This window comes from Thalassophryne amazonica, chromosome 4 (assembly GCF_902500255.1).
Source record: "Thalassophryne amazonica chromosome 4, fThaAma1.1, whole genome shotgun sequence".
Lineage (NCBI taxonomy): Eukaryota > Metazoa > Chordata > Actinopteri > Batrachoidiformes > Batrachoididae > Thalassophryne > Thalassophryne amazonica.
The window spans coordinates 117,506,821-117,534,476 of record NC_047106.1 but is presented as its reverse complement, the minus strand read 5'-3'; the positions used below and the strand labels follow the sequence as shown (position 1 = coordinate 117,534,476).

The following is a 27,656-nucleotide window of genomic DNA, read 5'->3' as shown; positions in this document are numbered from 1 at the left end:
AATCCACCTGAAAGCCGTCCTGTGAGACCCAACACGGAGGTGGTTTTGTGCCGCGTAATGAACGGCTCCGTGGCGCGTACCTCCACTTTTCTTTCCATGAAAAAAACTCCTGTAACAGTGGAATGTGCCGAAAAAGTGCTGATGTCCACGACTTCTGCCTTTTTGTGAAAGTCAGACGACATCCCGGATCAACAAAGCCTTCACATTGGAAATGATCTGGTTGTTTCAGCGGGGTCTGAGCATGTCGATCAGCGCTGGGAGCGCGCCGTGCTCTCAGCAGTTGTGGGCCGTCCTTAAAGCGGCAGTAACACTCCTTAATTTGTATAATCCCCACAAAATCGGCCCTGAAAGCCATATTAATTTTCAGAACGGTGTCCACCTGGAGGTCTCTCACAGTTTCTGGAAAAAAATTGATCCAGCAAAGCTCCAAATCGTTCAGACATTTATTCGCAATAAAAAACGACGAGAGAGGTGGACCAGTGCTCACACATAGCCTGCTCACAGGCGAATGACGCAACCGACAGGCGTGAAAAAACTCACGCATGCGCATGACGGTTCAAGCTTGTCTGATGCAATCACACGTGATTCAAATCCATATGGTTTTGAAAAAAATAAAAAGGTCTGATACTTTTCTAACAGACCTCGTATATATATTCTATTTCTACCTCATTTTCTTATTTCGTTGTACTGTTACTAGTATTATTATTATTGCTTATCTTTGCACACGCTGTTGATGAACATTTTCCTCTACTTCCACCCATCTTGTGTGTTTTTTAAGAACTGACGTAACATGTGAATTTCTCCTCTGTGAGATCAATAAAGTTTTATCTTATCTTATATTACATGAGCACACTGCTAGATAGATAGATAGATAGATAGATAGATAGATAGATAGATAGATAGATAGATAGATAGATAGATAGATAGATAGATAGATAGATAGATAGATAGATAGATAGATAGATAGATAGATAGATAGATAGATAGATAGATAGACCAGTCATTTTGAGTAGATAAGATAGGCATAAAATGTATAAACCTATGAGGCATAACAAATATAATATAACAATAAAAACATATAATGTGTAAAAAACAGTATGAAAAGGATACATGGTGCACCTGAAAAAAATGTATATATATTACAATGTGCCAGTTTAAGGGCCCCTTCACACATAGTGTGAAGTTTGGACGGCGTTTGGGCAAAAACAGCAAAACAGCGCAAAACAGTTTGAAATTAGCGCACCATGAAACACTGCGCCGACAGGCAGGCGTGCATGAACCCGGTGTGAGATTTCGTGCATGCGCTGGTGTCTTTCGGGCAGGAACACACAGTGTCAGCTGTGGCACATCGTGCAGCTTATGTGGAGGAAATATTAAAAACCAGCCGGTACCTGTGGGACCACATCGCGCCACTTATGTCGGAAAAAAACCCATACGACCCACTGGATGTGAACTCGCGCTGTCCAAAAGCTCTGATTGCCAGTCAGAGACTTTAACATTGAGCTACAGAGCTGTTCTTTGAAAGCTGTGGGAATCTGCCTCATATCAGGAAGGACATGGAAGTATTACAAAAAAATTAAAATCACACACCATCTAAAAACACCGCATTTACCAAGCGAGCAATACAAGTATGATCCCTCTGTTCCTCTGTTAATGGCCCATGGTCACAGTCATACAGTCATGAAATGACATGAATGAGAAGCAGTTCGCTTCTCTTGTTCATGTCCACAACTGCTGGTGCATCTCCAACCAGCCGCGTGCGCATTTCTTGTGGATGACATGCTGCAGGACACCGCGTCATGTGGAACAGAGCTCACATGGGTGACGTGACAGTGAGATCGCCTGCTGCATGTTCTGATCTGATGGTCTGTTTCTACCTGTCCATGTGCGCGGGGTGTGCATGCTCTGCAGCATGTCGCCACAGTGATATATGTTTTATTTATGTCCACTTGATAACAGCAGACAGACGCACGTCACAGTGGACAGTTGTTTGTCCATGTCTGTCCAAACACAGTATGTAGTGTCCAGCTGGACTGTCCAGATCCACAGATTTCCACAGCTGCTTCAGTGGGAGGACACACCTCCAGTCATCTCAGCGCACACACCAAAGCCACACTTGGGACTTAGACAAATGTCTCTGTGAAGGGGCCCTAATGGGGATTGTGAACAGCATTGCACCCTTGTATTTGGATTTTGCAGAGACAAAAATGAGTGTTGATGAGTTTAGGAGTTTTCTCTTTGTTGTTGTCCATTTTACACTGTTGATGGGCAGTGTCACGGATTACAAAAGCCACAGTTCGGATTGAATAGTTTTTTGAAGGCATGGATCAAATCAGTAAAACAATAAAAATAAATAAAACTAGAAGCACTCGGAGAGCGCAAACCTCCGCCAAGGCCATAGGGTCACTGACGTCACATGGAATACCCTTTGGCAAAGAGACTTATTCCATGTCGTTTCACGCATCTACCGTCATGTTTAAGATTCAGTGGTTAACCCTCTGGGGTCCGAGGGCATTTTTTGGACAGTTCAGTTGCCTGGCATAAATGTTTTATTATTGCTGTTAGCAGCTCTCCCTGCATCCCACAATCAAGTTTTATGTCTCTTTTTTTCAGGACAACCTGTACTTTCAAAATATATATGCTATAGTTGTGTTTTATAAGTGTAATAAAGGTTTACAATCAGAAATAAGAAAGGAAAAATGAAGCAGAAAATAATTTTCCACACACATTTATTCAAAACACACAGTAAACTAAAAAAAAAAAACTGTTTTGACACTTTGTAAAGGTAATTTGGGCTCTTGTGTGAAAGACAACAACAAAAAAGTTCAAACAATAAACACAAATGCACATTTTGAACAATATACAAAATGGTCTATGCGTTTTGTTTGTCTTCATCTCAAAGCAGTTTCTGTCTGCTATTACACAAAGGTCACATCACAAACTTCTACTATGAAGTTGACTGTGTTTGTTTTCTCCTGCTCTGAAAGTAACATTCACACTTCGAGGCTCATTCAGTTTGAGGAGTGGCCCCTCCCCCTTCACTCCATTGATATGGTAAACAGTGCTTTACGCCGGAGCGAGAGAGCTTGCCACAGGCTTATCCAGTAACATTCACAGGAAAACTAGACGAGCAATCCTGATACTCACACACTGTTTGAGCACGTGAGATTGTAGGAGAGTCTCTCCGTCTGCTCATTTTCACTTGCGCAGGGCGCATTGGAGCAGCCAGGGGGCTATTCAAATGGGCCAACTAGTAACACATCACTCCTAAAAACAATCGTTGGTGTGTCACGTGAGGTGAATCTGCCCTACAATTGGATTTTGGAAAACCATGTGACAGTGAACCAATTCCGATTGGACACTCACATTGCTCACGTCATCACACAGCTTCTATGAGGAGTACAAAGATGGTGGACGGCGGCTCAAAAGTCCACAGAGTTAACTTTTCAGCAAAAAAAAAAGTAAGTTTCTATCTCATATCATTAAAAAGTTATTTATAATTGAGTAAAGCTTGGTCTCAGACGTCGTATACGACGGCATCAGCCCCAGAGGGTTAAACCCTTAGATCTTCAGTAAATGTATTTATAAAGAGAAATTGCATGAACTACACAAGTTTTTATTTTTTTTTATTTTCTAATAACAAGTTTATTCAATGAGGAGAAACAAATGATAAATTATTGTTGTGTCGTAACTTAATTTTTGTTCAGCCTTGGTGACCCGTCTTCATGAAGTTAGATGCAAAAATGTTGAAACTGGCCCTATCCTGCAATGATAAAGAATCTTTAAAAAAATTACTGGATCCGGATTGTGTTCCGGATCATTACCAAAATTTAATGACTTCTAAGTTAGGCCAAGTAACACCCCTGGTAAAAATTCCACTGAAATCTGTTGAGGATTTTTAGAGTAATCCTGCTAACAAACCAACCAACCAACAAACAAACGGATGCAACCGAAAACATAACCTCCTTGGTGGAGGTAATAACAATGAGTAATGAAAATAAAATGAAAACAAGGAGTCCAATGTTTTACAGAATATTTTAAAATAAAATACTGTGATATAGTGTTGTTTAAATTGCAATATGAACAGTATCAGTGAAAAAAAAATTAGCCATTGTCAAAATCATGAAAAGTACAAAAAAGAAGCAAAACTGAGCTGAGTTCATAACTTCTTTTTTTCATAAAAGAAGAGGACACCTATTGTCTGATGAGAAGGTAACAGTAGTAATTTTATTTATATTTCTTTCTATATAAATACATTCATCCCACCCACAAGCAGATGCTCGAAGACCGTTTGGAATACTCATTATTTTTCTGGAGATAAGAACTTTCAGCCGTCTGGAATGTATGCGCTCTTCGAGTGAGCTGCTGAGTTCAGTGGGCTCACAGTTGCACAGGGAAGAGAAGACAACTTTTAATATGAACGGAGATCATTTTTGCAGAGTCTGTTTGTAACAGAGCACAAGGCTGTACAGGCTACATGAACGTGCAGCAACAACAGTAGCTCCCATCACTCCATGAGGCTGCTTTTTACGTTTTTTAACAGCTGCATTTCCACTGTTGGAGTGGAAGAAATCTGACTTTACTGTAACTGCATCAAAATGAACACAGTTATCACGTTTAAAACAAGTCACTATGACACAAAATTAGTCATGGAAACTGCAATTAATCCGCAGCTCACATGCATTCTGAACCGTGGGAGGAGATCCGTTACACTGCTACTATTGATAATATCATGCTCATCTGTTAAAGAAATAATAAAAAATCAAGTTCAACACGATCCTGAAAAAATGTGCCTGCCCATTCATGTGTTGAAGTCAGAAAGTAAAAATGTGTGCCAAATAGGCCGGTTGTCTTTTGGAATATTTTTGACACTGTGAGACAGAATGACAGACTATCTGATGAAGTATCCCACAGCCTGACCACACCCTGTACAAATAAAGTCCATAAGCACATCTTACAACCTGCAGAATTTGGTGCCATTTGCCATAACTGGTCAACTTACAACTCTGTGTACCTTGGCTGATGTCCCCACGTACAGTAGTGACTAAAAAGATTAATCCAGGTTTTGAGTATATTTTGTTGTGTGGGCCGCTGAAGAGGAGGTACTGCTGGCCCACCACCACAAGATGGCGCCCTGCTTGAAGTGCGGGCTTCAAGCACGAGAGGGTGTCAGAGCGACCGGGAGTGACAGCTGTCACTCATCATCCGTACCAGCTGTCACTCATCCACTACACATCACCACCAACATAAAGGCCGGACTGCAACTCCACCTCCCCGCCGAGAAATCAGCTACCAATCAGGTAACTTCTCTGCTGACTTACAAAGTAACAATCTGAACTTCTTTGCAGCCGTTTTCCTGTGGTGTGTCCTTATCTGTGGGATTGGCGTTTGGTGTGATCAGCGACGGCTTCGCCTCACACCCCAAACCAGATAAGTGGTTAAACAGGAGCTGCACGAGTGTGTGATTGGAGGTGGAGGTGCTCCCTCCTAACTAAACACTGACTGTGGGATTACTGAGTGTGCGAACTCACACTCATCAGTACTGTCTCTGTTCTCTGCCAGCAGTACCAGGTCTGACTGCTGAAGACAGTGGCCACCTGGGGCGCAGGGCTTGGCGGCTCCGGTGTTCTTCAGATCCGTTGGTGGTGGAAGCTGTGTGGGATCCGGCTCTTCTCTCGCCAGACGTCTTCTATCGTCGAGCCTGCCCATACGTCACCTTGTGTATAATTGACATTCCACCATATTGTTATTGTCTGTACTTCGTTGTGCGATTCACAACATTAAATTGTTACTTTTTGGCTTATCCATTGTCCGTTCATTAACGCCCCCTGTTGTGGGCCCGTGTCATGACACTTTCACAACATATTTCTTATTGTTACATGGGAAACAAAGTACCAGTAGATTCAGTAGATTCTCACAAATCCAACAAGACCAAGCATTCATGATATGTACACTCTTAAGGCTATGAAATTGGGCTATTAGTAAAAAAAAGTAGAAAAGGGGATGTTCACAATAATAGTAGCATTTGCTGTTGACGCTACAAACTCAAAACTATTATGTTCAAACTGCTTTTTTAGCAATCCTGTGAATCACTAAACTAGTATTTAGTTGTATAACCACAGGTTTTCATGATTTCTTCACATCTGTGAGGCATTAATTTTGTTGGTTTGGAACCAAGATTTTGCTCGTTTACTAGTCTGCTTGGAGTCACTGTCTTGTTGAAACACCCATTTCAAGGGCATGTCCTCTTCTGCACAAGGCAACATGACCTCTTCAAGTATTTTGACATATCCAAACTGATCCATGATACCTGGTATGCGATATATAGGCCCAACACCATAGTAGGAGAAACATGCCCATATCATGATGCTTGCACCACCATGCTTCACTGTCTTCACTGTGAACTGTGGCTTGAATTCAGAGTTTGGGGGTCATCTCACAAACTGTCTGCAGCCCTTGGACCCAAAAAGAAAAATTTTACTCTCATCAGTCCACAAAATATTCCTTCATTTCTCTTTAGGCCAGTTGATGTGTTCTTTGGCAAATTGTAACCTCTTCTGCACATCTTTTATTTAACAGAGGGACTTTGCGGGGGATTCTTGCACATAAATTAGCTTCACACAGGCGTCTTCTAACTGTCAATCAATCAATCAATTTTTTTATATAGCGCCAAATCACAACAAACAGTTGCCCGAAGGCGCTTTATATTGTAAGGCAAGGCCATACAATAATTATGTAAAAACCCCAACGGTCAAAACGACCCCCTGTGAGCAAGCACTTGGCTACAGTGGGAAGGAAAAACTCCCTTTTAACAGGAAGAAACCTCCAGCAGAACCAGGCTCAGGGAGGGGCAGTCTTCTGCTGGGACTGGTTGGGGCTGAGGGAGAGAACCAAGAAAAAGACATGCTGTGGAGGGGAGCAGAGATCGATCACTAATGATTAAATGCAGAGTGGTGCATACAGAGCAAAAAGAGAAAGAATCAGTGCATCATGGGAACCCCCCAGCAGTCTACGTCTATAGCAGCATAACTAAGGGATGGTTCAGGGTCACCTGATCCAGCCCTAACTATAAGCTTTAGCAAAAAGGAAAGTTTTAAGCCTAATCTTAAAAGTAGAGAGGGTGTCTGTCTCCCTGATCTGAATTGGGAGCTGGTTCCACAGGAGAGGAGCCTGAAAGCTGAAGGCTCTGCCTCCCATTCTACTCTTACAAACCCTAGGAACTACAAGTAAGCCTGCAGTCTGAGAGCGAAGCGCTCTATTGGGGTGATATGGTACTACGAGGTCCCTAAGATAAGATGGGACCTGATTATTCAAAACCTTATAAGTAAGAAGAAGAATTTTAAATTCTATTCTAGAATTAACAGGAAGCCAATGAAGAGAGGCCAATATGGGTGAGATATGCTCTCTCCTTCTAGTCCCCGTCAGTACTCTAGCTGCAGCATTTTGAATTAACTGAAGGCTTTTTAGGGAACTTTTAGGACAACCTGATAATAATGAATTACAATAGTCCAGCCTAGAGGAAATAAATGCATGAATTAGTTTTTCAGCATCACTCTGAGACAAGACCTTTCTGATTTTAGAGATATTGCGTAAATGCAAAAAAGCAGTCCTACATATTTGTTTAATATGCGCTTTGAATGACATATCCTGATCAAAAATGACTCCAAGATTTCTCACAGTATTACTAGAGGTCAGGGTAATGCCATCCAGAGTAAGGATCTGGTTAGACACCATGTTTCTAAGATTTGTGGGGCCAAGTACAATAACTTCAGTTTTATCTGAGTTTAAAAGCAGGAAATTAGAGGTCATCCATGTCTTTATGTCTGTAAGACAATCCTGCAGTTTAGCTAATTGGTGTGTGTCCTCTGGCTTCATGGATAGATAAAGCTGGGTATCATCTGCGTAACAATGAAAATTTAAGCAATACCGTCTAATAATACTGCCTAAGGGAAGCATGTATAAAGTAAATAAAATTGGTCCTAGCACAGAACCTTGTGGAACTCCATAATTAACTTTAGTCTGTGAAGAAGATTCCCCATTTACATGAACAAATTGTAATCTATTAGACAAATATGATTCAAACCACCGCAGCGCAGTGCCTTTAATACCTATGGCATGCTCTAATCTCTGTAATAAAATTTTATGGTCAACAGTATCAAAAGCAGCACTGAGGTCTAACAGAACAAGCACAGAGATGAGTCCACTGTCCGAGGCCATAAGAAGATCATTTGTAACCTTCACTAATGCTGTTTCTGTACTATGATGAATTCTAAAACCTGACTGAAACTCTTCAAATAGACCATTCCTCTGCAGATGATCAGTTAGCTGTTTTACAACTACCCTTTCAAGAATTTTTGAGAGAAAAGGAAGGTTGGAGATTGGCCTATAATTAGCTAAGATAGCTGGGTCAAGTGATGGCTTTTTTAAGTAATGGTTTAATTACTGCCACCTTAAAAGCCTGTGGTACATAGCCAACTAACAAAGATAGATTGATCATATTTAAGATCGAAGCATTAAATAATGGTAGGGCTTCCTTGAGCAGCCTGGTAGGAATGGGGTCTAATAAACATGTTGATGGTTTGGATGAAGTAACTAATGAGAATAACTCAGACAGAACAATCAGAGAGAAATAGTCTAACCAAATACCGGCATCACTGAAAGCAGCCAAAGATAACGATACGTCTTTGGGATGGTTATGAGTAATTTTTTCTCTAATAGTTAAAATTTTGTTAGCAAAGAAAGTCATGAAGTCATTACTAGTTAAAGTTAATGGAATACTCAGCTCAATAGAGCTCTGACTCTTTGTCAGCCTGGCTACAGTGCTGAAAAGAAACCTGGGGTTGTTCTTATTTTCTTCAATTAGTGATGAGTAGAAAGATGTCCTAGCTTTACGGAGGGCTTTTTTATAGAGCAACAGACTCTTTTTCCAGGCTAAGTGAAGATCTTCTAAATTAGTGAGACGCCATTTCCTCTCCAACTTACGGGTTATCTGCTTTAAGCTACGAGTTTGTGAGTTATACCACGGAGTCAGACACTTCTGATTTAAAGCTCTCTTTTTCAGAGGAGCTACAGCATCCAAAGTTGTCTTCAATGAGGATGTAAAACTATTGACGAGATACTCTATCTCCCTTACAGAGTTTAGGTAGCTACTCTGCACTGTGTTGGTATATGGCATTAGAGAACATAAAGAAGGAATCATATCCTTAAACCTAGTTACAGCGCTTTCTGAAAGACTTCTAGTGTAATGAAACTTATTCCCCACTGCTGGGTAGTCCATCAGAGTAAATGTAAATGTTATTAAGAAATGATCAGACAGAAGGGAGTTTTCAGGGAATACTGTTAAGTCTTCTATTTCCATACCATAAGTCAGAACAAGATCTAAGATATGATTAAAGTGGTGGGTGGACTCATTTACTTTTTGAGCAAAGCCAATAGAGTCTAATAATAGATTAAATGCAGTGTTGAGGCTGTCATTCTCAGCATCTGTGTGGATGTTAAAATCGCCCACTATAATTATCTTATCTGAGCTAAGCACTAAGTCAGACAAAAGGTCTGAAAATTCACAGAGAAACTCACAGTAACGACCAGGTGGACGATAGATAATAACAAATAAAACTGGTTTTTGGGACTTCCAATTTGGATGGACAAGACTAAGAGACAAGCTTTCAAATGAATTAAAGCTCTGTCTGGGTTTTGGATTAATTAATAAGCTGGAATGGAAGATTGCTGCTAATCCTCCGCCCCGGCCCGTGCTACGAGCATTCTGACAGTTAGTGTGACTCGGGGGTGTTGACTCATTTAAACTAACATATTCATCCTGCTGTAACCAGGTTTCTGTTAGGCAGAATAAATCAATATGTTGATCAATTATTATATCATTTACCAACAGGGACTTAGAAGAGAGAGACCTAATGTTTAATAGACCACATTTAACTGTTTTAGTCTGTGGTGCAGTTGAAGGTGCTATATTATTTTTTCTTTTTGAATTTTTATGCTTAAATAGATTTTTGCTGGTTATTGGTAGTCTGGGAGCAGGCACCGTCTCTACGGGGATGGGGTAATGAGGGGATGGCAGGGGGAGAGAAGCTGCAGAGAGGTGTGTAAGACTACAACTCTGCTTCCTGGTCCCAACCCTGGATAGTCACGGTTTGGAGGATTTAAGAAAATTGGCCAGATTTCTAGAAATGAGAGCTGCTCCATCCAAAGTGGGATGGATGCCGTCTCTCCTAACAAGACCAGGTTTTCCCCAGAAGCTTTGCCAATTATCTATGAAGCCCACCTCATTTTTTGGACACCACTCAGACAGCCAGCAATTCAAGGAGAACATGCGGCTAAACATGTCACTCCCGGTCCGATTGGGGAGGGGCCCAGAGAAAACTAACGGCGGCTAAGCTACCTTGGTCCGCACCGACTACAGGGGCCTTGCTAGCTGTAGAATTTTCCACGGTGCGGAGCCGAGTCACAGCACTTACAGGTAACTCCAGACTGTCTTTGATCATCCTGGAGCTGATCAATAGGTGAGCCTTTGCCATTCTGGTTATTCTTCTATCATTTTGATGCTGTTGCTGTTTTCTGTTTTCTTCCACACGTCTCTGGTTTTTTGTCCATTTTAAAGCATTGGAGATCATTGTAGATGAACAGCCTATAATTTTTTGCACCTGCGTATAAGTTTTCCCCTCTCCAATCAACTTTTTAAGCAAACTACACTGTTCTTCTGAACAATGTCTTGAATGTCCCATTTTCCTCAGGCTTTCAAAGAGAAAAGCATGTTCAACAGGTGCTGGCTTCATCCTTAAATAGGGGACACCTGATTCACACCTGTTTGTTCCACAAAATTGATCAACTCACTGACTGAATGCCACACTGCTATTATTGTGAACACCCCCTTTTCTACTTTTTTTTTTACTAATAGCCCCATTTCATAGCCTTAAGAGTGTGCATATCATGAATGCTTAGTCTTGTTGGATTTGTGAGAATCTACTGAATCTACTGGTACCTTGTTTCCCATGTAACAATAAGAAATATACTCAAAACCTGGATTAATCTTTTTAGTCACATAGCACTACTATTATTCTGAACACTACTGTAACTCTCAAGTCCTCCCGAGCGGGCACTATTTTTTCCTAAAGGCCAGTTGAACTCCCAGCTGCCTCGGTTGTCGGGAGCTCAGTGTTGTGTGGGCCGCCAGAAGAGGAGGTACTGCTGGCCCACCACCAGAGGGCGCCCTGCCTGAAGTGCGGGCTTCAGGCACGAGAGGGCACTGCCACCACGGACACAGCCGGGGGTGACAGCTGTCACTCATTATCTCATGACAGCTGTCATCCATCTTCACTTCATCATTCCATTCCATAAAAAACGGACGTCATCTCCACCTCGTTGCCAAGATATCTTCTATCTGTGAAGGTAATACCTCAGCCGTGATTGTGCCGTGCGCACGTTACTTTTCTATTGTGTGATATTGTTTCAGGAGACTACTCACTGTTGTCATCTGGCGGAGTGTGGAGTGGTGACAAAGTGAAGGGCGTTCACTTGTCACACCAAACAGCAGAGACAACCGGAGTTGAACTGTGTTAGAGGTGGAGGTGGAATTCCCACCATTGTTGTTACTGGGTGTTCACGCACCCACATCTCACTGTTTTTGCTCCTCGCCAGCAGTACCAGATCCGACATTCGGAGACGGTGGCCACCTGGGGACTCGGGACTTGGCGGCTCCAGTATTCTCTGGGTTCGGTGGCGGAGGAAATCGCGTGTTGTTCCGGTTCCTCTCTGGACAGACGTCTTCTATCCTCGAGCCTGCCCACACGTCACCTTTGTGGATTGACTGTTTGCAAAATTCTGTAATCCTCTGTATTTTGGTTGTGCTCATTCACAACAGTAAAGTGTTCATATTCGACTCTTTCAATGTCCATTCATTTACGCCCCCTGTTGTGGGTCCGTGTCACTACACTTTCCCAACACTCAGTCCAGGATGGCCAGAGGCAGGCCCAGCTTAAATACGCTAAACTCAAGTCAAATATGGTCTAAATGTCAGTGGTAAACTCGTATTCAACTCAACTCTTCTGTGCTTGCTATTAAATCTACATGAAACCTTAAAAATGTTTGACTAGGTTAGCTTATATAGCTTAAACTGAAGATCCTTTTTAGCATGAAAAAAATATTTTTTTTGCATGTACACATTTTACTAAGTTGATAGGTTTTTACAAGATGTTGGTATAAAATTGTTCATGGTTTAAAAACAGTTGGACATAGGTTGACAATGGTTTTAACATAGACAGTTCATACAACTACAATTGCTAAGTTATTTACTCTGACTTAACTGCAATAAGTTACTAATCTTCAAAAAAGTCACAATTTGCATGGATATTTCTGAGTGAAAAGGAGGGAAAAGACAGAATTTAGAATAACAAATGAAATAATTTGGCTACTTAACACCAGCAAAACTATTTAATTAAGTTGATTCAATTTAATTAACCTTGCAAAGTACAAAGTAAATCAAGTATACTAAACTACTTAACTAAATGCATTGCTAAACTATAGTTACTTTTACTATAAAAATTTCATGGCTTTGACTCAGTAACTGAGTTGGAATTACTTAAAAACTGTTGTGTGGGCCGCTGAAGAGGAGGTACTGCTGGCCCACCACCAGAGGGCGCCCTGCCTGAAGTGCGGGCTTCAGGCATGAGAGGGTGCCGGAGCAACCGGGAGTGACAGCTGTCACTCATCAACAGCACCAGCTGTCACTCATCATCACCAGCACCATAAAAGCCGGGCAGCAACTCCACCTCGCTGCCGAGATATCATCTGCTACTTAGGTAATATTCTCTGCTGTATCCCTACTGTGACTTACGTCTAATCTGTTTTGCAGCCGTTTTTCCTGTGGTGCACTCTGCTGGGTTGGTGTGTAGTGAGAGAAGCGACGTCTTCGCCTCTCACTCCATCCAGATAAGTGGTAACAGGAGCTGCTCGTGTGTTCCTACTTCGGAGGTGGAGGTGCTCCCTCCCGAAGGAACTGTATCTGTGTGTGAGGATTTACTGGGTGTGTTTCCACACACCCACCATTAACTGTCTCTGCTTCCTGCCAGCAGTACCAGGTCTGACAGCTGGAGACGGTGGCCACCTGGGGACCCAGGACTTGGCGGCTCCGGTGTTCTTCAGATCCGTTGGTGGTGGAAGCCGTGTAGGGACCCGGCTCATCTCTGGACAGACGTCGTCTATCCTCGAGCCTGCCCACACGTCACTTTTCATATAATTGACTGTCATTATCAAACTGCAGTTGTTTGTATTCCGTTGTGCACAATTTACAACATTAAATTGTTATATTTTGGCTTATCCATTGTCCGTTCACTTACGCCCCCTGTTGTGGGTCCGTGTAACTGCACTTTCCCAACAGGATATCTCGGCCAACGTCATGGATCCAGAGGGGCGTCAACCATCGGATGAACCACCAATGGAAACGGCAGGTGCACAGGCGCCAGCAGGAGGCGTGTAAAGTGAGCTGCAGCACATCTTAACCGCCTTCATTGCTCGGTTGGACTTGGTAACCGAGCAGAACGTCATACTCAATCGGAGGATGGAGGCTCTCACCGCTCGGGTGGAAGCGCACGCACAGGGCACTGCTGCAGTGCCTCCTCCTGCTGACCGAGTGCCAAATACAGACATTCCACTGGTCGTTCAACGAACCCCCCCACCGTCCCCTGAAGCATACATAAGCCCTCCGGAGCCGTACGGAGGTTGTGTAGAGACGTGCACAGACTTCCTGATGCAGTGTTCGCTCGTCTTTGCACAGCGTCCCATTATGTACGCGTCAGACTCCAGCCGGGTGGCTTATGTTATTAATCTCCTTCGAGGTGAGGCACGCGCCTGGGTTACGGCGCTCTGGGAGCAGAATGCACGGCTACTAACAATATACTCGTATACTGAGTTTGTGAGGGAGTTCAGACTGGTGTTCGATCACCCACATAGAGGCGAGACCGCTTCGAGTGTGCTGCTGTCTATGAGACAGGGGCGTCAGAGTGCAGCCGAGTATGCAGTCGCCTTCCGCATCGTGGCAGCAAGGGCCGGCTGGAATACTGTTGCACTCCGCGCTGCCTTTGTAAACGGACTGTCTCTGGTCCTTAAGGAGCACCTGGTGGCTAAGGACGAGCTGCAGGATTTAGACAGGCTTATCGACCTGGTAGTACGGTTAGACAACCGATTAGCAGAACGTCGACGGGACCGGGGCGAAGGGCGTGGTCAGGCACGAGCCGTCCCTCTTCCTTCCGGGTCCGAAAGGGAGCCGTCTTCCCCACGCTCCACAGCCAGAGGGCTCCGTGTGGCAACAGCTCCCCCTGCTGACGTTGTTAAGGAAACGAGCAGGGCCAAAATCAGATCAGATGACAGATTGAGGAGGCTGGCCTGCGGGGAGTGTTTTCTCTGCAGCTCAAAAGAGCATATACAGAAAAACTGCCCCAAACGGCCAAAACGCCAACACTCGCCCTTAGAGACTGGGCTAAGGGTGAGTATAACACGCACGAGGGGTGTGCACGTAAATCTGCACGACTCCCAGTTACGCTCCTGAGTGGGGATCTAACCCTTCACGCCCCAGCACTGGTGGACACGGGGTCGGAAGGGAATCTGCTGGATAGTAGATGGGCAAAGGAAGTTGGGCTCCCTCTAGTGGCCCTACCTTCACCATTGAAGGTACGGGCACTAGATGGAACCCTTCGCCCATTAATCACACACCAGGCACAGCCTGTAACATTGGTTGTGTCTGGGAATCACAGGGAGGAGATTGTGTTTTTTGTAATACATTCTACCTCCCGGGTGATTTTGGGATTTCCATGGATGGTAAAGCACAATCCCCGGATAGATTGGCCGTCTGGGGGTGTGACGCAGTGGAGCGAAACCTGCCACCGGGAATGTTTAGGATCCTCGGTTCCACCCGGTGTGACAGCGAATGAGGAGGTCAAAGTTCCCCCCAATCTGACGGCTGTGCCTAAGGAGTACCACGATCTTGCTGACGTCTTCAGCAAAGATCTGGCACTCACTCTGCCCCCACACCGGCAGTACGATTGCGCCATTGATTTGATCCCGGGCGTTGAGTACCCGTCCAGCAGGCTGTACAACCTCTCACGTCCAGAGCGCGAATCAATGGAGACCTACATCCAGGACTCTTTAGCTGCCGGGATGATCCGGAACTCCACCTCCCCGATGGGTGCAGGTTTCTTTTTTGTGGGCAAGAAAGACAGCGGACTCCGTCCATGCATCGATTACAGAGGGCTGAACGAAATTATGGTTTGCAACGATACCCGTTACCTCTGTTGGATTCGGTGTTCACGCCCCTGCATGGAGCCCAAATATTCACTAAATTGGATCTTAGGAATGCGTACCACCTGGTTCGGATCCGGAAGGGAGACGAGTGGAAGACGGCATTTAACACCCCCTTAGGTCACTTTGAGTACCTGGTCATGCCGTTTGGCCTCACCAATGCGCCCGCGACGTTCCAAGCCTTGGTTAATGACGTCTTGCGGGACTTCCTGCATTGGTTCGTCTTTGTATATCTGGACGATATACTCATCTTTTCCCCGGATCCTGAGACCCATGTCCAGCATGTACGTCAGGTTCTGCAGCGGTTGTTGGAGAACCGGCTGTTTGTGAAGGGTGAGAAGTGCGAGTTCCACAGCACTTCTTTGTCCTTCCTGGGGTTCATAATCTCCTCCAACTCCGTCGCCCCTGATCCAGCCAAGGTTGCGGCGGTGAGAGACTGGCCCCAACCAACAAGCCGTAGGAAGCTGCAACAGTTCCTCGGCTTTGCAAGCTTCTACAGGAGGTTTATTAAGGATTACAGTCAGGTGGTTAGTCCCTTGACAGCCCTGACCTCCTCCAAAGTCCCCTTCACCTGGTCGGATCGGTGCGAAGCCGCGTTTAGGGAGTTGAAACGCCGGTTCTCAACTGCGCCAGTCCTGGTGCAGCCCGATCCTAACCGCCAGTTTGTTGTTGAAGTGGATGCCTCTGTCTCATTGATAGGAGCCGTGCTATCCCAGAGCAGGGAGTCCGATAAGGTCCTCCACCCCTGTGCCTATTTTTCCCGCAGGTTGACCCTGGCTGAGCGAAACTATGACGTGGGCAATCGAGAGCTCCTTGCGGTGAAAGAGGCTCTTGAGGAGTGGAGACACCTGTTGGAGGGAGCGGCGGTTCCATTCACGGTTTTCACGGACCTTCGGAACCTGGAGTACATCTGGACCGCCAAGCGTCTAAACCGCAGGCAAGCCCGCTGGTCACTGTTCTTCGGACGTTTTGACTTCCAAATCACCTACCGCCTCGGGACCAAGAACCAAAGATCTGACGCCTTGTCCCGGGTTCACGAAGAGGAAGTCAAAGCCGAGCTGTCAGATCCCACGGAAACCATCATCCGTGAGTCCACTGTCGTGGCCACCCTCACCTGGGACGTGGAGAAGACCGTCCGGGAGGCCCTGGCACAGAACCCGGACCCGGGAACTGGCCCGAAGGACAAGTTATACGTCCCACCAGAAGCCAGAGCTGCGGTCTTGGACTTCTGTCATGGTTCCAAGCCTGTCACCCAGGGGTGCAAAGGACCGTGGCAGTGGTCCGGCAGCGCTTCTAGTGGACGTCTATGGAAGCTAACATCCGGGAGTACGTCCAGGCCTGCACCACCTCCGCCAGGGGAAAAGCTGACCACCAACGGGCACAGGGACTCCTCCAGCCATTACCTGTGCCTCATCGCCCCTGGTCCCACATCGGCCTGGACTTCATCACAGGCCACCTGCCGTCCCAGGGCATGACCACCATCTTCACGATAGTGGACCGGTTCTCCAAGACGGCTCACTTCGTGGCCCTCCCGAAGCTCCCGACGGCCCAGGAGACAGCAGACCTCCTGGTCCACCATGTCGTACGTCTGCATGGGATTCCATCTGACGTTGTCACCAACCGTGGTCCCCAGTTCTCCTCGCAAGTCTGGAGGAGTTTCTGTAGGGAACTGGGGGCCACTGTAAGCCTCTCGTGCGGGTACCATCCCCAGACGAATGGACAGGCAGAGCGGACCAACCAGGATTTAGAGCAGGCTCTCCGCTGCGTGACCTCCGCGCACCCGATGGCCTGGAGCAACCATCTGGTTTGGATCGAGTATGCTCACAATAGCCCAGTTCCATCTGCTACCGGCCTCTCCCCATTTGAGGTATGTTTGGGGTACCAGCCCCCATTGTTTCCGCTCGTGGAGGGAGAGGTTGGGGTGCCCTCGGTCCAGGCCCACCTCAGGAGGTGCCGTTGGGTGTGGCGTACTGCCCGCTCTGCCCTGCTGAAAGCCCGGATGAGGGCCAAGGCCCATGCAGACCGCCGGCGTTCCCCGGCCCCTGTATACCAGCCCGGGCAGCAGGTTTGGCTATCCTCCAAAGACATCCCACTGCAAGTGGAATCCCAAAAACTTAAGGACAGATTTATTGGACCATTCCCCATCCTCAAAGTCCTCAGTCCGGCCGCAGTGAAGCTGGTAGCTTCAGCTTCACTGCGGATCCATCCTGTCTTTCACGTGTCACGGATTAAGCCCTACCACACTTCACCATTCAGCACCCCCGGACCGGCACCGCCTCCTGCCCGGATCATCGACGGAGAGCCGGCATGGACAGTATGCCGGCTCCTGGACGTCCGTTGGAAGGGCTGGGGGTTCCAGTACTTGGTGGACTGGGAGGGGTATGGACCTGAGGAACGCTCCTGGGTGAAGAGGAGCTTCATCCTGGACCCGGCCCTCCTGGCCGACTTCTACACCCGACAACCCAACGAGCCTGGTCGGGCGCCAGGAGGCGCCCGTTGAGGGGGGGGGGTCCTATTGTGTGGGCCACTGAAGAGGAGGTACTGCTGGCCCACCACCAGAGGGCGCCCTGCCTGAAGTACGGGCTTCAGGCATGAGAGGGTGCCGGAGCAACCAGGAGTGACAGCTGTCACTCAACAACAGCACCAGCTGTCACTCATCATCACCAGCACCATAAAAGCCGGGCAGCAACTCCATCTCGCTGCCGAGATATCATCTGCTACTTAGGTAATATTCTCTGCTGTATCCCTAATGTGACTTACGTCTGATCTGTTTTGCAGCCGTTTTTCCTGTGGTGCACTCTGCTGGGTTGGCGTGTAGTGAGAGAAGCGACGTCTTCGCTTCTCACTCCATCCAGATAAGTGGTAACAGGAGCTGCTCGTGTGTTCCTACTTCGGAGGTGGAGGTGCTCCCTCCCGAAGGAACTGTATCTGTGTGTGAGGATTTACTGGGTGTGTTTCCACACACCCACCATTAACTGTCTCTGCTTCCTGCCAACAGTACCAGGTCTGACAGCTGGAGACGGTGGCCACCTGGGGACCCAGGACTTGGCGGCTCCAGTGTTCTTCAGATCCGTTGGCGGTGGAAGCCGTGCAGGGACCCGGCTCTTCTCTGGACAGACGTCGTCTATCCTCGAGCCTGCCCACACATCACTTTTTGTATAATTGACTGTCATTATCAAACTGCAGTTGTTTGTATTCCGTTGTGCACAATTTACAACATGAAATTGTTATATTTTGGCTTATCCATTGTCTGTTCATTTACGCCCCCTGTTGTGGGTCCGTGTAACTGCACTTTCCCAACAAAAACATCCATTCAAATATTTATTTTTTTAGAGTGCTGAACTGAACACTAGTGCGAAAGAGGTTGAGAAAAACTGTACATACTGTACATGTTTAAACCCTGTGTTAGTTTCACCGACCTTTCCACACTTGTGCAAAGCCACAAACTAGGGATGTATGGATCCACATTTTTCACTTTCGATCCGATACATGAATGTGGATATCTGCCAATACTATTCCAATACCAGAGCTCTGTTTGCTTTAATATTATTATTATTATTATCATTAGTGTTGATTTTTTTATGAGGATATTTTGATGAAGTGGTAGAGAGGAGGATTATCTTAAAAAGAAGACCTGAAAGTTCAGGTACAATTTGCCAAAAGCTACATCTAAGATGCAAGCCTAGATTTGATGTTGTGGCGAAAGAATTAAGTACTTTTATTTATTGTTGGGTCAGTGGCTGAAGTTTCATCTCTTGAACACCAGGTGGCACACCCGCCCCGAGCACATGTGCTGTTTTCAGGATGGAGTGCATTTCCGCATTTCCAAAATGCAACAAGAAATCACCAAAAAATAAGTAAAAGTATTTAATTTACTCATATTTGGAGTCCGTCTGGGAAAATTATCGCACCCTGCCTCCTTTAGTCTTTCTGCACCCGGTTAAAAAATCCTTGTGCTCTTTAATGTGGTGCTTTTTCAAATGTTTGATTCAGTTCACTGTATTGTAGGTTGCGATGGAGCTTCCGCCTCTCGGTACAATGGCTTTGCAAACATTGCACATTGCTGTCTTGCTTTGCGGTGTTTCTGCAGACATGTCAGCGACAGTATTCCTCAATGCTCGTCTGCTAGCTAGTTGCTAACTACGGAAGGGACCTCCTGAATGGAGGCATCTCTCATTACTCTGCGTCTCATTGAGACACGCCTCTGTTCAGAACTTCCCCCACCCCGCCTAACTCTGCAGCCAGCAAGCAGAGGAGCAAGCAGCACTTGTGGAGGTGTTTCAGTGCACACACAGACGACTCCTGAATCAGAAAACTCTGCAGGTTATATCAGAAATTACTTTTGCATTACAACCCAATACCGATATTAGATCGGATCGACCCCATCCCTACCACAAACAAAATACATTTTCAATTTGGCTGCACTGAAACACTGCATACACATATGTAAGTGGAGATTGACAGCAGCAGGAGGCTTCGGGAGCTGAGAATCTGGTGGTTTGTGCCTGCACCACTTCTTTTCACTTAGTGACAGCTCTTATCAACACCTGCCTGACCGAAAAAGGAAGAAGAACAGGTTGTTCCACTGTTTGAAACTTGAAAACATTTCTAAATGAGGCCATTTTAATAAGGGTGCAGTCTTGCTCTGAGATTAACATATTCCTCACTTTGACATATGGAAAACAGATGGAAACTAGAGCAAATGATGTTCGAAAATGGCACACGCAAAAGGGTGCAAACCTACTTTGCAATGTGTGAGAATGATTTGTTGAAGCTGGACCCCTGATTTGCTGAAAAGACACTCAGACTAATGAGGACATTATGATCTCTCAATGCCCTACTCAGGGGCACGGCAGGATAGCAGTGATGTCCTGATTTTTCTAATATTCTCTTCACCTTGATTAACCTGCACTCTGCTTGACTATTGAAATCTGTCAAAAAACCCCCCAAAAAAAACAGAAACCCTGTCTGAGTCTTATGCACAAATGTCTAAGCTGTCTGCTGTGCAGTGCTGCAGGTTGATGTTTTAGGGATTATGAGGATTGGTGTTACAGGTTTCAGCAGTAGGTTGTGCTCAGGGCGCTCACCTATTGCCGTGGTAAGGAAGGCGACCGTTTCAGTTTCTTTCCCATCGTTGTAGATGGCCAGGTGCCAGATGCCAGAGTCCAAGTACTGGATAAAGCCCGTGTCATGTGTGGTGATAAGTACCAAGCTCCTCTGCATAGCCACGGGCCCATCCAGACCATGAAAGTCCTGAGCCAGGAGCCTTCGGCCATCCAAAAGCTCCACAAAGTCAAACTACAGACACACAAACAGAATGTGAGACAGACTGATGGATGAACCGCAGACATGCCATTAGCGTGACACGTGAGACTTGAGTGCTTTCAGCCCTCTTTATAGCTGAGCATCATTCGGTCTGCATGAATAACTCATCATTCCAAGAGCAGCTTGAGTAAGTCTCATAGCTGCTTTGGCTGTGATCATTTTATAGTCCACATAGCTTACATAAATGGAAGCCTTGTTTAAAACTCTTAAAGTGAAAAATGGAAGCTCGCGGAGAGAAAAAAATGAAAAAAGTTAGTGTTTACCAAATAACATCTGCACAGATTTGCTTCATATCAGCAGTGACTTGGTGAATACCAATGAGGCAGCGTTTCACTTTGCATCCACTTGCAGCAAGGAAATCTGGCCTCATCTGCTTCTCTATGTAATCAGTTACAGCATGAAAACCTCCGCTCAGGATTACTTACTTTGAAGTATACTGAGGGGGAACACGTAAACACAATCTTTCTGACAGAAAAATAAATCACACTTGACAGTGATACAAAACTACGTGCACAAAAATTACTCTGTGCGTCTTTTGCTGAACTGCGGTTACACTTACAGCAGGAATCTACACCATGTGAACCGTGCACTCAGACGTGATTAATAACATGATTTATCAGGTTCTGGGCCGTACATAGATGGCAAATTAGCGTAAAGAAAAATCTCCTTCTCTTGGCCCCTGAGCTTTTGTATCTTTGGGTGATTCATTGACAATACTGAACCCCAAACAAATCTGCCAGAAACTCTTTGCACAACAAAGAAAGTGATCCATAATGTGACAGAGAGATTTATGAATAGCTTTGAATTCACTGCACCCTCCGAAAGACTTACGTGCATTAAAACAAACAAACAATGAATGAATGAACTGATGTCATTTCAAACGTCTCTCACCTGTGTGTGTGACGGAGGTAGGCCTCTCCTTCCATAGATTCCCACCAATGCATCTTTGCTCAGGGACACGTTAAACTTCAAGTACATGGGGTGATCAATGAAGACCTGGGACCGCCAGAAGATACCTGGAGGAATCTGCTGAGCGACCTTGCGCCCCACGTCAATCTCCCCCATATCTATATAGCTGTCATCTGGAAACAAGCTGTCCAATTTGCCTGCAATGCACACAAAGTAAATCGGTCAGGGATCACATCATTAATCCAGCGGGGCAGAGGGAGTCAGTCTGCTGAAGCATGATAGTCTGACTGTATCACAGATATTCAATCATATTCCTGACACCCGAAAGAAAATATAATGAATAACTGCCCGACCACTGCCAACAATCCTTACCGTTCTAGTGAAGGAGGAGTACAACAACAGAGGTGCAACAATCCTCCTTGGCACTAGGGTTGTCACAATACTAGAATTTCAAATTCTATACTGATAACAATGAAAATACTTGGCACTTAGTTTCTATTTCAATACCAAAACCAATACCATTCATACTTAATCCTAAGTCCCTTCGGCTGCTCCCTTGTTTGCACTCAGGATCGCCACAGCAGATTCAAGGTGGATCTGCATGTTGAATCGGCACACGTTTTATGCCAGATGCCCTTTCTGATGCAACTTCACATTATGTGGAGAAATGTGGCAGGGGTGGGATTTGAACCAGGAACCTTACACACTGAAACCAAGCACACTAACCACTTGGCCACCGCCCCATCACCATTTATACTTAATACCATTTTCAAAATGTTTTAATAACATTAGAACAATCACAAACAATAACATTAATGATGACACTATTTTTAAGTTGTCTGACAGTGCAAAACAGTAATACAGTAACACAACTGTAAGGTATATACATGCACATGCACACACACACACGTGTATGTGTGTGTTACTGCATGCATCCGCAGTACTTTCAAGTTAATGAAGTGACCACAAACTTCCAACTCTTGAACGTAGCATTAGAATGAAGCTGGCAGGAGAACGTGAAGTCACAGCTTTGACACCAAACAACAGTTAACCCTCTGGGGTCCGAGGGCATTTTTTGGACAGTTCACTCACCTGACATAAATGTTTTATTATTGCTATTAACAGGTCCCCTGCATCCCACAATCAAGTTCTATGTCTCTTTTTTTCAGGACAACCTGTGCTTTCATATCATATATGCTTTTGTTGTGTTTTATAAGTGTAATAAAGGTTTACAATCACAAATAAGGATGGAAAAAGTAAAGCGGAAAATAACTTTCCACACACATTTATTCAAAACACACAGCAAACTATAATAAACAACTGTTTTGACACTTTATAAAGGTAATCTGAGGTCTTGTGTGAAAGACTGTGCAACAAAAAGGTTCAAACAATAAACACAAATGCACATTTTGAACAATATATACAAAATGGTCTATGTATTTTGTCTTCATGGTAAAAGCAACAGAGTTATCCAGTAACATTCACATGCAAACTAGTGGAGCAATCCTGATAGTTACACACTCTTTGTTTGAACACGTGAGATTGTCATCAGAGGCTCTCCGTCTGCTCCATCTTCTTTCACTGACCGCTGTGCGTAATGGTGCAGGGTGCACTGAGTATGTACTAATAGCATGTACTCAAAAGGATAAGGTCTAACCTTACCCAAACCCAAGAACAAGCATGTTGTCAAAAGTGTCCTGTCCTGTTGTGCCAGCTACTTTGAGCAGCTGTATGGTATGAGGATAACCCTCCTGCCTGGACATCTCCACTACCAGGCTTCTGCTGGTTGATCCACTGAATCTTAGGCAGATTCACTGCAAAAGCAGCGAAACAACTGAAGGTAGGTAAACCTGTAGGGATCAGTGGTATTGGAGCCAAACTCCTTCAGGCTGGTGACTGCAATCAAGCTTTGCTTTCATTTTGAACAGTGGTATCAAACAGGCTGTAAGAAAGAACTTGTCTGGTAAGGAAAGGGTGGTGGAATGGTCCGTTGAGGAAAGTTTTATTGTCTTTGATTTTGGACTCAATGGTTTCTCCGATTGCACACTTGAGATGCTGATAGAGGAGCTGTAGTTTCTTGCTTGTGATTTTTCTGGATCAAGGATAAAATTTGAGCTTTCAATTATTTCACTGCCTCACACATCAGAAATGTATCTCTTTAGGGTGAAAGTGTTGAACAGTGACATTTGCCTTTCTGGCACATCTGCTTTTGAGATTAATGTATGCCTGAGAAGATCTTATGGAGTCGTGATGTCACTGGACCAGAGGCTCATGCTTGCAATGTGAGTGAAATTTAGTTACAGCACTATGTCCATGTGGTGTGGTTTGATCAAACACACATGTGTGTCAGTGCTGAGGACTTCAGCTACTGTCAAAGGGCAGAGGCTTGTCCACATATCACCTGTGGGAGATGGCTGGTTAGTTTAGGGAGATGTTATCAACCAGTGGTCTGCCTCAGGTCATTGCCAACAAAGACTTGGGATGTTCCATGGTGTGGTCTAAACAGCAAAATAAAGAGCCAGCACGTTTCCAGACCTGATCTGAAGGGCTGTGTTTTGCTCACAGATAAAGTGTTTAAATTTTAGACAGAAGTAATCAAATGCCAAGACAGTAACAACACAGAGGAGATATCACCAGGAGACAAACCATAAGATAAATGCTAGAAATTTAACAAGCATGAGATAATATATAAAAAAAATAGAAAACCAGAGATCATAAAACTAACACCAGAATGTGAACCATGACACAGTGGGGTTAAAAACCTGAATTATAGGCGAGATGTTAAATGTTAAATGCGACCCGGATGTTGTGTGGGCCGCTGAAGAGGAGGTACTGCTGGCCCACCACCACCAGAGGGCGCCCTGCTTGGAGTGCGGGCTCCAAGCACGAGAGGGCGCCAGACCCAGAAGAAGTGACAGCTGTCACTCATCCTCTGCACCAGCTGTCACTCGTTTATCATCACCACCATAAAAGCCGGACTGCAACTCCACCTCCCCGCCGAGAAATCGACTACCAGTACCAAGGTAACGTTCTCTGCTGAATTACTGATTGTCTAACATTGTTCTGTGTGCAGTCGCATTCCTGTGAAGACCCAGAAGAGGGACAAACAGGAGCTGCACGAGTGTGTGTGATTTGGAGGTGGAGGTGCTCCCTCCTAACGGTGTCTGGACTGTAAATTACTGAGTGTGCGGACTCACACTCACACATCATATTTCTGCTTTCTGCCAGCAGTACCAGGGTCGACAGTCGAAGACAGAGGCCACCTGGGGACTCGGGACTTGGCGGCTCCGGTGTTCTTCAGGCCGTTGGTGGTGGAAGCAGTGTGGGACGCGGCTTCTCTCTCGTCGGGCATCTTCTATCTTCGAGCCTGCCCACACATCACCTGGTGTTTATTGACTGTGAAAATTACGACACGTTTCGTTGTGTATTATCACAACATTAAATTGTTACCTTTTGGCTTACTCATTGTCCGTTCATTTGCGCCCCCTGTTGTGGGTCCGTGCTACGACACCTTCCCAACAGGATTTCTCGGCCATCGTCATGGACTCCGAGGGGCGTCAACTCAAGCTTGAACGGCCAATGGAAGAGACAGGAGCGCAGGCGTCAGCGGGAGGCGGGTTGAGTGAGCTGCAGCAGATCTTAACCGCCTTCAAGGCCCGGTTAGAATTAGTGACCGAGCAGAGTGTCCTCCTTAATCGGAGGGTGGAGGCTCTCACCGCCAGGGTGGAAGCGCGCGATCAGGGCGCTGCTGCAGCCACTCCTCTGGCTGGTCCTGGGCCTGTATCAGACGTTCCACTGGTCGTTCAACGAACCCCCCCACCGTCCCCTGAAGCATACATAAGCCCTCCGGAACCGTACGGGGGCTGTGTCGAGACGTGCGCGGACTTCCTCATGCAGTGTTCGCTCGTCTTTTCACAGCGCCCCGTCATGTACGCATCAGACGCTAGCCGGGTATTAATTTGCTTCGAGGAGAGGCACGCGCATGGGCTACGGCGCTTTGGGAGCAGAATTCACGGCTCCTAACGTCTTATCTGGGTTCGTACGGGAATTCAAACAAGTGTTTGATCATCCCAACAGAGGCGAGACCGCTTCGAACATGCTGCTGTCGATGAGACAGGGGCGCCGTAGCGCAGCCGAGTATGCAGTCGACTTCCGCATCGCGGCAGCGAGGTCCGGCTGGAATACCGTTGCGCTCCGCGCCGCCTTTGTAAATGGACTGTCCCCGGTCCTTAAGGAGCACCTACTGGCCAAGGAGGAACCGCGGGAATTTGACGGGCTGATCGATTTGGTTATACGCTTAGACAACCGTTTAAGCGAGCATCGTCGGGAGCAGGCCGGGAGGCGTGACCGGGCACGAGCCGTCCCTCCCCCTTCCGGTTCCGACAAGGTGGCGTCGTCCCCACGCTTCACTGCCAGAGAGCTCCGTGTGGCTACAGCTCCCCTGCTGAGGAGGCTAGGGACACGAGCAGGGCCAAATTAAAATCAAAAATCAGACAAAGGAGGCTGGCCCGCGGGGAGTGTTTTGTCTGCGGCTCTTGCGAGCACATGCAGAAGGACTGCCCTAAAACGGTCAAACTACAACGCCCGTCCTTAGAAACTGGGCTAAGGGTGGGTCATAACACGCACGCGGGAAAACCCCGCAAATCTGCATGAATCCCAGTAACAATCCTTTGTGGGGATTTAACCCTTCATGCCCCAGCACTGATAGACACGGGGTCTGAAGGGAATCTGCTGGACAGCAGATGGGTAAAGGAAGTAGGGCTCCCTCTGGTGGCTCTGCCGGCACCATTGCAGGTGCGAGCACTAGATGGCACCCTGCTTCCATTAATCACACATCAGACACAACCAGTGACTTTGGTTGTGTCTGGGAATCACAGGGAGGAGATAGTGTTCCATGTAACACCTTCTACCTCCCGAGTGATTTTGGGCTTTCCATGGATGGTGAAGCACAATCCCCGGATTGATTGGCCGTCTGGGGTTGTGACGCAGTGGAGCGAAACCTGCCACCGGGAGTGCTTAGGATCCTCGGTTCCTCCCGGCACTACGGCTAATGAGGAGGTCAAAGTTCCCCCCAATCTATCGGCGGTGCCAAAGGAGTACCACGATCTTGCTGACGTTTTCAGCAAAGATCTGGCACTCACTCTTCCCCCGCACCGACCGTATGATTGTGCCATCGATTTGGTCCCGGGCGCTGAGTACCCGTCCAGTAGGTTGTACAACCTCTCACGTCCGGAACGCGAATCAATGGAGACCTACATCCGGGACTCCTTAGCTGCCGGGCTGATCCGAAACTCCACCTCCCCGATGGGTGCTGGTTTCTTTTTTGTGGGCAAGAAAGACGGCGGACTCCGTCCATGCATTGATTACAGAAGGCTGAACGAGATCACGGTTCGCAACCGATACCCGTTACCTCTGTTGGATTCAGTGTTCACGCCCCTGCATGGAGCCCAAATTTTCACAAAATTGGATCTTAGAAACGCGTACCACCTGGTTCGGATCCGGAAGGGAGACGAATGGAAGACGGCATTCAACACCCCGTTAGGTCATTTTGAGTACCTGGTCATGCCGTTCGGCCTCACTAACGCCCCCGCGACGTTCCAAGCTTTGGTAAATGACGTCTTGCGGGACTTCCTGCATCGGTTCGTCTTCGTATATCTGGACGATATACTCATCTTTTCCCCGGACCCTGAGACCCATGTCCAGCATGTACGTCAGGTCCTACAGCGGTTGTTGGAGAACCGGCTGTTTGTGAAGGGCGAGAAGTGCGAGTTCCACCGCACTTCTTTGTCCTTCCTGGGGTTCATCATCTCCTCCAACTCCGTCGCCCCTGATCCGGCTAAGGTTGCGGCGGTGAGAGATTGGCCCCAACCAACAAGCCGCAGGAAACTACAGCAGTTCCTAGGCTTTGCAAATTTCTACAGGAGGTTCATTAAAGGTTACAGTCAGGTAGTTAGCCCCCTGACTGCCCTGACCTCCACCAAGGTCCCCTTCACCTGGTCGGATCAGTGCGAAGCCGCGTTCCAGGAGTTGAAACGCCGGTTCTCGACTGCACCAGTTCTGGTGCAGCCTGATCCTGATCGCCAGTACATAGTAGAAGTGGACGCCTCTGACTCAGG

General features: G+C 46.4%; 1 protein-coding gene across 9 annotated transcripts in view; it reads right to left on the bottom strand.

Annotated features, from left to right (window-relative positions):
* Window positions 1-27,656, bottom strand: part of tenm4 (teneurin transmembrane protein 4) — a 626,167-nt gene that overhangs the window by 285,493 nt on the left and 313,018 nt on the right. For all 9 annotated transcript variants that reach the window (XM_034168462.1, XM_034168463.1, XM_034168464.1 and 6 more), the window contains 2 exons: window positions 21,523-21,737; window positions 20,394-20,604 (listed from right to left, as the gene is read on the bottom strand). In XM_034168462.1, the coding sequence (XP_034024353.1) occupies window positions 20,394-20,604; window positions 21,523-21,737 (426 nt within the window). The remainder of the gene's footprint in view (window positions 1-20,393; window positions 20,605-21,522; window positions 21,738-27,656) is intronic.